This window comes from Ahaetulla prasina, chromosome 3, assembly GCF_028640845.1.
Source record: "Ahaetulla prasina isolate Xishuangbanna chromosome 3, ASM2864084v1, whole genome shotgun sequence".
NCBI classification, from domain to species: domain Eukaryota; kingdom Metazoa; phylum Chordata; class Lepidosauria; order Squamata; family Colubridae; genus Ahaetulla; species Ahaetulla prasina.
The window spans coordinates 78,479,959-78,493,526 of NC_080541.1; the positions used below are offsets into that span (position 1 = coordinate 78,479,959).

A 13,568-nucleotide genomic window follows, 5' to 3' on the forward strand; every position below is an offset into this window, starting at 1 on the left:
GTGTTGCTGTGAGCAGGTTGGTTGGCTGTGTGGTTGCATCTTGATTGGTAGATGGAGTGGGTGTTTGCAGATTGGTCGAGGTGGGGAGTGTTGCTGTGAGCGGGTTGGTTGGCTGTGTGGTTGCATCTTGATTGGTAGATGGAGTGGGTGTTTGCAGGTTGGTCGGCTGTTTCGTAGCATCCTGTGTGGGTGTGGGCCTAGTCTTTTGTTCCTGAGCTTTTGTTTTGTGGCCTCTGGAGTTCTGTGATGTGATGTCTTGAGCAGGTGGCTGTGATGCAGCATCCCGGGTTTTGGTTTGGCTCTGAGTCTGAGGTCTTCTCATGTGTTCTGGCGTGTGTCAGCTAGCTCTAAGTGTGTGTGTCAGCTAGCTCTGAGTCCGAGTTCTTGTCATGTGTTCCTGGCGTGTGTCAGCAAGCTGTATGTCACCAACCAGTATTTATAGAGAGACGGCAGCTCCGACCACGCTTTGCTCACAGAAGCATGAAGCCGAAAGCACCAGCCTGAAGATGATGAGTGAGACCTCGTCGAAACATCGCCAAGATACTCTCAACCTTACATGTCTCTTGCCACCAACTTTGCAAACTCTTTGGCGATTAACTTTTCCTTTACAGCAAGACTGTGAATGGCAATGCTATCAAAGACATCCGTAAGAGACGTTGCATGGCACAATTGACTTCTTAAAATAAACAAGCAAAATAAACACGTCTTTTTAAAAAATCTACATTAATCTCTTCAGAGATAAGCATGTTTGCCAAAACAAAACAAAACAAATTTAAAATGCATCAAGGCATGTTGGTTTTGCAGAAGCGTTATGAAAAGGGCAACTGCTTTTTCAGACAAAAACCGCCATCAGCTGCTTAATCTCCCAAGGATGAAGTTAACAGATATCATTCCGACAGTGATGGCGACTGAATAATTGGCCCATTATTTTGATACCCTGCTTTGGGATTATGAGAAATAAACATGTGCCACTTTTGTACCTCTTCCCAATCATTCAGCATCTGTCTGAATTCCCACTTTATGAATTATTAACAAAGCAACATTAAACAAGTAGGTTGGATTTAACCTAACCTTGAACAAAGAGCATTGTTTTGTGCTAAAGAAATATAAGGCAAAATAGAATCCCTACCAAATTAACCCAAACCAAATAGAAATGTTATCTGAAAGGTTAAATCTTAAATCTGAAAGGATTTTATAGGATGCTATGCCTACAAGCTGGTTCCATTCGTCCATAAAACACAGGTTAAGGAGAAGAGTAGTATGGAGTCAAGGGCCTGAGAGGTCTCAGGCAACTCACTGTGACTAATTTGCCACAGCCAACTTGCCATGGTCAACTTGTCATGGCCAATTCATCATGGGACAACTCATCATGGGACAAGAGTTACGCTAATATCTAAGAAATGGTGGAATAGAATAATTAAAGAAAGAATGCAAAAGGAGGGACAGAATGAAATATGAATGACAAAAATTAAACTAATTTTTGAAATTATTTTAAACAATTAAATTTAATTAAATTAAATTGAATTAAATAATTAAATTGAATTATTGAATTGTCCTGAGAAGAGTTGTCTTGCAGCAAGTTGGCCATAGTGAACTGGCCACAGTGAAACGGCGGTGGTGAGCTGACCAAGTGAGTTGTCCCATTCTGGGATCTGAAAATGACATCTTCCAATTACAGAGCAAATTCATCAATGGAGACTTCAAATGCTGGAATTGCTCCTGCAAAGGTAAGTGTACCTCAGATACCACCGAATTTCTTTGTAATATAAAGAGGGTTTCTATCTTTAGCTTGATAGTTAACACTGGCTAGGGAATTCTGGGATTTGAAGTCCAGACATCTTACAATTGCCAAAGTTGACAAACAGTGCCTTATGGTTTCTCATCCAAGCAGTTCCAAATCTGACCTGTTTATCTATTGGCCATCAGCTAGGTTTGTCTACCTGCTACCACCAAGCTCAGTATTGATTTAATGGTCAAATAAAAGATTGAGCTCTTAATGAGGCCATCATCTCTCCCTTCTGCTACCATGAAGGTTTTAGCTACATTATTTTTATTCATGCAAGACTGCAATTCCTGTAAAGCCCTATCAAATTCTGTGGGAATTACTTCCTGGTATCCAGACACACACACACACACACACACACACCCGGCAACGAGGTTGTTATAACATAACTGAGATTATGCATAGGAAGAGCTATTCTACAACACAGCACACGTTTTTCAAAGTAATTATCTTTGTGCAAACAACTAGATACATAATATTTGAATCTGAATGACAGAAATATCTTTGAACCTGCACTCTTGTTCTTTTCCTTTACAGTTGTAGGGTTAGGATCAGATTAGGGGTAAAGTAAATTGCTTATGAATACAATGACACTTTTTTTTGTTATGTAAATAGCCGTCAGGATGAAACTTGAACAGCCTCCAGTTTCTTTTGAAATTCAAATAGCGTTTTTTGATGTAGATCATGTTGTACGGGGAAGGTGGGGGGGGGCAGCGTATTAAATTTTCTCATTACATTGTGCACAATTGCAAGGATAAGTAGGCTTCCCTTTGACTCCAGGAACTCAAAAAGCACGAGAGAGTGCTCCATGTTCTTTGGCATATTTCTTTCATGGGGACCATTAATTACTGTACCCTGTATTCTCTGCTTCTGTCCTTTCAAAGAGTTGCCATCTGACTGAATCTTGTCTAATTGATGTTTTATTGTAAGCCGAGGCTCCACAAGTGTGATGAAATACAATTCTAATCTCATAACAATTTATGATTATTAAGGAGAACTGGGCTAGTTAGGACCCTGACATCATGATTTAAATGAGTCCCATTAAACCCACACCTGCAAATCTGATGGTTCCCAAGATTCATACACTTGGAAAAAGAGTGAACTGCCGTATCAGCCTCACGGGCCTTTCATTTTAGAGTGCTTGGTCTCCACTACAACATTAAGCGTTGCTAAAGAATGCCATCTCATAAGGAAAAAATATATATCCCGAAACACCCATTGTTCTGCCACAGTAATTCCTAATATCTGCTTCCAGACAACCCATGATCTGTTAAGATTTCTGCAGATAATTTTACAAGCATAATCTTTTCCCCACTGGGAAGACTGCTGTAGATAAATTACTGAGATGAATATAATAGGTATGGAAACGAGGGTGAAATGTCGTTCAAAATGTATCTGCTTTTTAAATTCCTTCTGATATATAAAATGGGCTGAAAACTGCAGTTGACAATAGGAAATAATCATAGCAGATTCATTATATAGGGATTATATAATCTTATAGGGATAATTGGTTATGTTATTATATAACTGATATATCACAGGGATGACATATAACTGATATATAATAGGGACAGAACCAACATATCATAGGGATGATTAGTTATACCATTATAGAGGGATTATATAATTATATAGGGATGATTAATAAAGCAGCTGGCAGTGACTATTGTCTTTGCGTGACAAGTCAGGAATTTGAAACGACTCTTTGCCATAAACACACTGCACAACGCAACCATACATCCATCTAATAATTATTTGCTTTTTAAAAAATGAACACCTTATATTACAAATTGCCTGATCTAGCCTAATCTGAATAACGAACATAATAATTATTATGGTATTCCACCCACAAACACATAAATATCAGTATACAAACTAAAGGCAGTAAGGGTAATTGTAGTAATTTTCTTCATCTCCTTAATTGGGTCTGACCCATCAAAATAGATAGCCACACATTTTTCAAAAACATGAAACCAACAAATGAAATGGGAAGCAGAAATATGTGATGCAGGAATGTTTCCGATTCGTAACAGTGTCTGTAAAGGTACAGTATTAGTATCAAACAATTTTCAAAGAGGTGTTAGAGAAATTGCTCTCCAAATTACTCTAACCTCTAAAAAACCCCAGGATTATCTCAAAGATAATCAGAGTCAAAGATAACAGAGTCGTTAACGCTTGGAACTCATTACCAGACTCTATAGTCTCTACTCATAATCCCAAAATCTTCAACCAAAAACTGTCCACTATTGATCTCATCCCATTCCTTAGAGAACAATAAGGGGCGTGCATAAGAGCACAAATGTGCCTACCATTCCTGTCCTATTGTTCCCTTTCATTATATCAATTAACATGGTTGTTGCATACTTTTGCTTATATATATATATTTTCTTTTATAATTTGTTGATTTTCTTATGTTGATGTTTGTGTATACTGTTGTGACAAAATGAAATAATAAAAAATAATAATAATGGAAACCTGTGTAATTGGTTTGACATAACAAACACAAGGCCTCAAAATGAATATTTCCCAAGAAAAAAGAAATGATGGGGATCACTGTATTATCAACACCAGGAATAAGTAATGTAACAGAATATAATCTCAAAATTTTGATGTATAAATTAAATATATTTCTGTATTAAAATGTACTTATGTATTGCCTATGCTCAAAGAGTTCTATTTCTATAGTTCCTGATTGATCACATCTCTTGGTATCTACCTCTAATGGGAGACAATGCTTTCTATCAACGCAAACCATTGAACTATCCACCCAGCATTGTCAGTATTGATTGAGAGATTCAAGGCTCCATACATGCGTTTTCCAGCTCGAGCTGGATTCTAACGCTCAGAGTGTTGCATCTTTCCATTATGGATAGCAATAGCAATAGCACTTAGAGTTATATACCACTTCATAGTGCTTTACAGGCCTCTCTAAGTGGTTTACAGAGTCAACATATTGCCCCCAACAATCTGGATCCTCATTTTACTCACCTTGGAAAGAATGGAAGGCTGAGCTGGTGAGAATCAAACTGCTGGCATTTGGCAGAATTACCTTGCAATACTGCATTCTAACCACTGTGCCACCACAGCTCTTTGCTCCCAGTATGGAGAATTATCTGCATTAAAGTCCCGAAGGTGCTTTCTTCTTCTTCTTTTTTTTTTCTTTTTTTTCCCCAAGAGGCAACTGGACTCTCTGGTTTTTCTTGGAAGACTGAAGAAGTTTCTTGGATGAGAAGTGAAACGTCTTCTGAGAAAAACCAGAAAGTCCAGTTGCCTTTTGGGAGGAAAAAAAGCACCTTTGGAACAACCATGACCTGGATGACTGAGAATCTCCACAGACATTTGCATTAAAGGTTAAGTCACCAGAAAGAAGGCATGGCCAAAACTGTTAATTTTGAAAAAAAAAATCAGCCCTTCTGTAAGTAAACAATTTGGGCTCGTAAGAAGAGCCTCACTGGATTTAACCAGAAACCTATCTAGTTCAGCATCCTGTTTTTTACGATGACAAACCAGACTCTAGAAATCAGCCTGCTCGCAAGAGATTATGGTTAAATCGGGGGTGTCATGGTGGCATCACTTGACGTATTGTGACTTTTTTCCCCTTTGCTAAACTGGGTGTGGGTGTGGCTAGCATGTAATGCATCTGGCCTGCAGGCCGAGAATTTGACAGCCCTGGTCTAGATGTTTCTTTTGCACAGCTTTTCTTCTCAATATGCAGAGAGTTGGGATGCTCAAATTACCTTTCTAGCCGCTGCATGGTCATGGACAGTGTTTTATTCAACTCCTCGATCATGCGACATCCTGAAGGGTGCATGGGTAACGTGTTGGATCCAGAAGGCATATGTGGGCTGTGGCTGCCGTACTGATGCTGGTGCGCTGCTAACTGTGACGGTAGGACTGTGTGATGATGCGAAGTCAATGGTTGCTGGGAGTTCTTCTGTGTGGAATAGGATGTGAGGGAGAGATCGGGTCCCCCTAAAGGCATGCAAATCATGACTTTCTTTGGAGGTAGCGGAGGTGATAGCTTGACTGGCATACAAGGCAGCTTCATCGGAGCACCAGGATCTTAAAAACAAAGGTTGAGAAATACGGTTATGAACGTAGGTGGAAAAAGGTACTGTTGTGTCTTGCCCGCCCTCAGAGCAGCCGGGGCCTTCTTACCTGCTCCCCAACACTGAGGAATGTATGCCTTCCGGCCCAAGTCCTGGCTCCATGCCCCCACAAACTGCAGAAGAAGGAGCATCTCCCTGCCCCAGCCCTGACTCCATGCCCAGGCAAACGGAGCAGCTAGACCCCTCCCCCTCCTCCACAGCAGGTGAGCCTGAGGAGGGTTTACTCCCAAGAACAGCTGATTGGAGTGACCCTCGCATCAGAAGATTGGAGAGGCGGAGGCAACAGAGGGAAGGGAGGGGCAGGCCTTAATGAGTGCTGAGTCATGGAGCCACACCCCATGGCCTATATAAAGGAGCTACTTTCTGGCAGTCTCTGAGTCAGGCAAACGTCGAACTTATCTTGCTGAAGTCACTTACTGGTCTCCTGCCTGCTCTGAGGACTTTGCTAGGACTTTGGGCAGAGCTGCAGAGGCAAGCCTGATTCAGATTTCCCTGACCCGGCCGTCAGCGGAGGAGTGGGACACGACAGGTACTTTGATTCGCTCTACAGCCATTGACTCATCTAACATTGAAAGCATTTTTTCTTTTGCATATCTTATGCAGTTCAAATAGATATGAGAGATTACTATACATATCATGCCGTCCTTCCTGGTTCAATCTGTAAACAGGTAGTCCTTGACTTATGACCACAACTGAACCCAAAATTTCTGTTGCTAAATGAGGCATCTGTTAAGTGAATTTTTTAGATTGTTACAGCAATTTACATGGCCATCCAGTTGAAACCTCTAATACAGGGGTCTCCATCCTTGGTCCCTTTAAGACTTGTGGACTTCAACTCCCAGAGTCCCTCAACCAGCAAAGCTGGCTGAGGAACTCTGGGAGCTGAAGTCCAAAGCTGGTTGAGGAACTCTGGGAGTTGAAGTCCACAAGTCTTAAAGGGACCAAGGTTGGAGACCCCTGCTCTAATAAATATGCATCTATAAAGAACGTTTGAAGAGCCGCAAAGAGGAATAAGCTGGAAGAAATCCCCTTTCTCCCTTTCTCTTCATATCATTGGCTAACATTTTTAGCTACAATTCTTCATATATTACCTGTGGAAAAAGAAACAATGATTTTTCCCCCCAGATGCTTGTGAGTTTCATTAAGACTAGAAAAAAGCTCACTAATTTTACTAAGATCAACCTTAGCTTTTGTATGCTTTGCACCCTAATATATTTTGATATGTTTTAGAGTCACTTAAGTGAGATGGGTGGTATAGACGTATGATAAACGAATGAATGAAACTGCTTGGTTTAGGATTATGTTAAGGTAATAGGATTTCAATAAGAGAATATCCTATGCTGCATTTTTGGTACATTTTTAAAGAAAATGTAATTTCATACTAATTATATATGTACATGATTCAATATTAATACAGATATATGAGTGAGAGGGGAGAAAGAATAAAGTAAAAACAGTCTTAAGATTGGGCCATATAAAATCTACAGTGTTAAGTAGAAAATCAACTGCATTTTAATGTGAATTGATCTAATTCTTAGATTAAATGTCTTCCTTTAAATTTTACCACACAGGTCTCATCCCACAAAAATAGCATAGATTAGTAAATAACATATGGAGAACATTTTGGGTAAGGCAGGTGAATAGATGCCCAGTGCTTTGCTGGGGACAGTACAGCAGAAATGTGGTTGGATGCAGGATCTAAATTGCCAATAATTCTCCTTGGATTAAAGAGAAATCTTGAGAGCACACTCATGTATTCTACACAGCTGGAGGTTTTTTTATGAGTCAATAGAGAAATGGATATTTTTGCAGCTGCTCATGATCAGCTGGGAATCGTGGCTTTTATCATGTTCTGAGCCATTAACATAGCCTTTTTTATGAAGCCAAAGTTCAGCCAAGCCTCATCTTTTTAAACACCCTGGGAGTTTAACTTCCTTTTTATTATTTTCTAAAGAGTGAAAATCTTTCAGAACTGCAAACTTTGTATTCACCGGGTTAGTCCCTCTTTAATCCATTTAAAAAAGAAGAAAATATGTGTGTTTCCAGCTCTGTAAGATTTTATTTTCTGTAATAGACACAGAAGGATGAGTATAATGTTGTTTTTGGAAAGTATTTAAATGCTAAAATTTGCATAAAATTGATTTAAAGAAAGACTTGGAAACTAACTAAAATGTCTTCTGTTGTGGGAATTTCTCAATTTATAAATTGCTGATAAGAAGGCTTTGAAGGGTAATCACTAGAAAGCACTAGAGGTTACGTTAAAGGAAATTTAGATTTGTGGACTCAAGAACTGTGTGAGCTTCTTAACCTTATATTTTGAACACAAAGTGTTGAAGAGAATCAAGTTTCTTTGAATAAAATAAAAAGGATATTATAGGCATAGGGGACTCAAAAACTATAATCTACAAGAAAGAGATGGATTTGCAAATGGAGGACTATTAAAAAAACAAAAGTGATACACAAATAAGATATCAAAAAAAGATATTGCTTACTCATTTAAATTAGACTATCAGAAAATTACTAGAGAAGGTACACTGAAATTGCAAATGGACTTTAATAAATATGACAAGGACTTTGAGAGAAGAGACAAAGATAACAGTTTTTAGAAAATGTGTTGAGATATGGAATGAAGTTGTATTTGGTAGTATTTTTAAGTTACAGTCACAAGTTAATATTGGATATACTTGTGGAGATGAAGGGGGAAATTTCTTCATATAGTTTCTTTTTCTTTTCTCTTTCCTTTTTTTTGGGGGGGTCTGCACTTTTTTTTAAAAAAAATTCTTCTTTAATGTATTTTTGTATTAGGTTTTTGTATCTGCTTTATCTGTTTAATATAATCCTTATTAAAATTATTAAAAAGAATAGTAAATAACATACCGATATTCACATTTATATATTTAACAATAGTGAACTTCTTTAGCATTAAAAAACGTTGATAGACCTTGTCAGTAATAATTGGATGGAATAGATCCAATTATAGAATAGAATTCATGTAAACCTGACAGATGTGTTTACAGCCTGATTCTTTTATCTTTAGTTTTAATACACTGTATTTATTTATTTAATGCATGGCAAAAATGTAAAAAAATATGCTGTAATTGTTGTTTAAACATTAATCAAGAATCTGAATTTGAATGTATGGCATTTTCTTTGTTTCCCTTGGCTCAGAGTAGCAAAAAGAAGCTACTCTGAAAAGCTAAAGAATCAGTTTTCAGCAAATGAACCAGCAAACATGTGGAAAACTCTTAAAATTATCACCGGTTATGGCAAACCTCCTTCCCAGGCTGAAGATAATCAACAAGTGGCAGAAGACCTGAATGAGTTTTACTGCAGGTTTGGAAGGAAACTACAGCACCTATCTCCACAACCCCCATCTCAGACACACCAACAACAGCCAAGCCTCCTACAACTGACCCCATTTCATTGGGTTCACAACCCCTAGTGATCACAGAAATGGAAGTGCAGGATCTATTTTATTTATTTATTTATTTATTTATTTATTTATTTATTTATTTATTTATTTATTTATTTATTTATTTATTTATTTATTTATTTATTTATTTATTTGATTTTTATACCGCCCTTCTCCCGAAGGACTCAGGGCGGTGTACAGGCAAATAAAAACAGACAAGACAATATTATACAAAATGCAAGATTAAAAAACTTATTATAATTTGCCTAAAAATTTAAAATATATAAAAAACTAAAACCCCATTTAAAATTAATAAAAACTATAAAATCCATAAAATTTAAGCCAGCCCCGTGCGAATGAAAAGATGTGTCTTCAGTTTGCGGCGAAAGGTCCGAAGGTCAGGTATTTGGCGTAAACCCGGGGGAAGTTCGTTCCAGAGTGTGGGAGCCCCCACAGAGAAGGACCTTCCCCTGGGGGCCGCCAGCCGACATTGCTTGGCGGACGGCACCCTGAGAAGTCCCTCTCTGTGAGAGCGTACGGGTCGGTGGGAGGCATGTGGTAACAGCAGGCGGTCCCGTAAGTACCCAGGCCCTAAGCCATGGAGCGCTTTAAAGGTCATAACCAAAACCGTAAAATGCACCTGAAAAGCCACAGGTAGCCAGTGCAGTCTGCGCAGGAGCGGTGTTACATGGGAGCTACGTGACGCTCCCTCTATCACCCGCGCAGCTGCATTCTGGACTAACTGAAGCCTTCGAGTGCACCTCAAGGGGAGCCCCATGTAGAGAGCATTACAATAATCCAAGCGAGAGGTAACGAGTGCATGAGTGACTGTGCACAAGGCATCCCGATCAAGGAAGGGGCGCAACTGCCGAACCAGGTGGACCTGGTGGAAGGCCCCCCTGGAGACGGCCGTCAAATGGTCTTCAAACGACAGCCGATCATCCAGGAGGACACCTAAGTTGCGCACCCTATCCTTTGGGGCCAATAACTCGCCTCCAACAGTCAGCTGCAGCTGCAGCTGCAGCTGACTGAATCGAGATGCCGGCATCCACAGCCACTCCGTCTTGGAGGGATTGAGCTTGAGCCTGTTTCTTCCCATCCAGACCTGTACGGCTTCCAAACACCGGGACAGCACTTCAACAACTTCATTGGGGTGACCTGGGGTGGAGAAGTACAGCTGAGTGTCATCAGCGTACTGATGGTACTTCACCCCAAAGCCACTGATGATCTCACCCAACGGCTTCATGTAGATGTTGAACAGAAGGGGTGAGAGAATCGACCCCTGCGGCACCCCACAAGTGAGGGCCCTCGCGGTTGACCTCTGCCCCCCTGTCAACACCGTCTGCGACCGGTCGGAGAGATAGGAGGAGAACCACCGATAAACGGTGCCTCCCACTCCCAATCCCCCCAGCCGGCGCAGCAAGATACCATGGTCGATGGTATCAAAAGCCGCTGAGAGGTCTAATAGGACCAGGGCAGAGGAATAACCCCTGTCCCTGGCCCTCCAGAGATCATCCACCAATGCGACCAAAGCTGTCTCCGTGCTGTAACCGGGTCGGAAGCCGGACTGGAACGGGTCTAGATAGATGGATTCATCCAGGTATTGGGGTAGCTGGCGCGCCACAGCACTCTCTACAACCTTCGCAACAAAAGCCAGGAAAAGCTCCAGGCCCAGACAAAATAACTCCTTCTTGCTTAAAAGTCTGTGCTGACCAATTGGCCCCCATCTTCACCCATATTTTCAATAAATCACTAGAGATGTGTTATGTTCCTTCTTGCTTCAAATGCTCTACCATCATCCCAGTGCCGAAGAAGCCCACCATCAAGGAACTGAATGACTACAGATCAGTTGCTTTAATGTCTGTGGTCATGAAAACCTTTGAAAAGCTAGTGCTTTCCTACTTGAAAACCATCACGGATCCGCTGTTAGACCCCTTGTAATTTGCATACCGAGCAAATAGATCAACAGATGATGCTGTTAATATGGCTCTGCACTACATCCTACAACATCTTGAGTCTCCAAAGACCTATGCAAGGGTCCTTTTTGTAGATTTTAGTTCAGCATTCAATACCATCATTCCAGACATTCTTCTAACTAAGCTAAACCAGCTACAGGTACCGGAACAGACTTGTAAGTGGATCACAAGCTTCCTAACAAACAGGAAGCAGCAGGTGAAGCTAAGCAAGATCACATCAAATACCTGTACAATTAGCACAGGGGCCCCCAAGGCTGTGTGCTCTCCCCACTTCTCTTCTCTCTGTATACCAATGACTGCATCTCCAATGATCCATCTGTTAAGCTACTGAAGTTCGCAGATGACACAACAGTGATTGGTCTCATTCGAGACAATGATGAATCCGCATATAGACGAGAGGTCGAACGACTAGCCTTGTGGTGCAACCAAAACAATCTGGAACTGAACACACTCAAAACCGTAGAAATGGTGGTAGACTTTAGGAGAAACCCTTCCATACTTCCACCTCTCACAATACTTGACAACACAGTATCAACAGTAGAAACCTTCGAATTTCTAGGTTCTATCATATCGCAAGATCTAAAATGGACAGCTAACATCAAAAACATCATCAAAAAAGGATAACAAAGAATGTTCTTTCTGCGCCAACTCAGTAAGCTCAAACTGCTCAAGGAGCTGCTGATTCAGTTTTACAGAGGAATTATTTATTTATTATTTATTTATTTATTTATTTTGTCACAACAATATATGTAGGTATCATACAAAAAGATTATATAGTATATAAACACATATATGAGTAAATATTAGGAGGTATAAGCATATATATATATATAGAAAGAAGAAAAGAAAAACAATAGGACAGGAACGGTAGGCACGTTTGTGCGCTTATGCACGCCCCTTATGGTCCTCTTAGGAATGGGGTGAGGTCAATAGTAGAAAGTTTTTGGTTAAAGCTTTTAGGATTATGAGAAGAGACCACAGAGTCAGGTAAAGTATTCCAAGCACTGATGATTCTGTTACAGAAGTCATATTTTCTGCAATCTAGATTAAAGCAGTTGACATTAAGTTTAAATCTATTAGTTGCTCTAGTATTATTGCAATTGAAGCTGAAGTAGTCTTTGACAGGAAGGACATTACAATAGATGATTCTGTGAGTTAGACTTAGGTCTTGTCGAAGGCAATGGAGTTCCAAGTTTTCTAAGCCTAGGATTTCAAGTCTGGTGGCATAAGGTATTTTATTGTTTTCAGAGGAATGGAGAACTCTTGTTGTAAAATATTTCTGGACACGTTCAATTGTGTTGATGTCAGAGATGTGGTGAGGGTTCCAAACAGGTGAGCTGTATTCTAGAATTGGTCTAGCAAATGTTTTATATACTCTGGTTAGTAGTGTGGTGTTTTTGGAAAAGAAGCTACGCAAGATTAGGTTTACAACTCTTAGAGCTTTTTTTGCTATGTAGTTGCAGTGGGCTTTGGCACTCAGATCATTTGACATGAAAACTCCAAGGTCTTTAACGGGATGGGGGTCGTCTGTAAGGTAATGTCCATCTAATATGTACTTAGTGTTTGGGTTCTTTTTTCCTATATGTAAGACTGAGTCTGTAATTTGCATCTCTATAACTGTCTGGTTCGGTTCTGCAACCCAACAAGAAAAACACAGACTTCAGAGAATAATTAGAACTGCAGAAAAAATAATTGCTACCAACCTGCCTTCCATTGAGGACCTATATACGAGTCAAAAAGAGGGCTGTGAAAATATTTGCAGACCCCTCGCATTCTGGACATAAACTGTTTCAACTCCTACCCTCAAAACGACGCTATAGAGCACTGCACAACAGAACAACTAGACACAAGAACAGTTTTTCCCCGAAGGCCATCACTCTGCTAAACAAATAATTCCCTCAACACTGTCAAACTATTTACTAAATCTGCACTACTATTAATCTTCTCATAGTTCCCATCACCAATCTCTTTCCACTTATGACTGTATGACTGTAACTTTGTTGCTGGCAATCCTTATGATTTATATTGATATATTGACCATCAATTGTGTTGTAAATGTTGTACCTTGATGAACGTATCTTTTCTTTTATGTACACTGAGAGCATATGCACCAAGACAAATTCCTTGTGTGTCCAATCACACTTGGCCAATAAAAATTCTATTCTATTCTATTCTATTCTATTCTATTCTATTCTATTCTATTCTATTCTATTCTATTCTATTCTATTCTATTCTATTGCAGCTTATTTTTTTACTGAATGATGGCCCAATTGTTGAAACAAATCTTT

General features: G+C 39.8%; 1 protein-coding gene across 2 annotated transcripts in view; it reads right to left on the bottom strand.

Moving 5' to 3' along the window:
* PHACTR1 (phosphatase and actin regulator 1) overlaps window positions 1-13,568 on the bottom strand; it is a 137,455-nt gene that overhangs the window by 27,134 nt on the left and 96,753 nt on the right. For both annotated transcript variants that reach the window (XM_058176648.1, XM_058176650.1), the window contains one exon: window positions 5,521-5,845. In XM_058176648.1, the coding sequence (XP_058032631.1) occupies window positions 5,521-5,845 (325 nt within the window). The remainder of the gene's footprint in view (window positions 1-5,520; window positions 5,846-13,568) is intronic.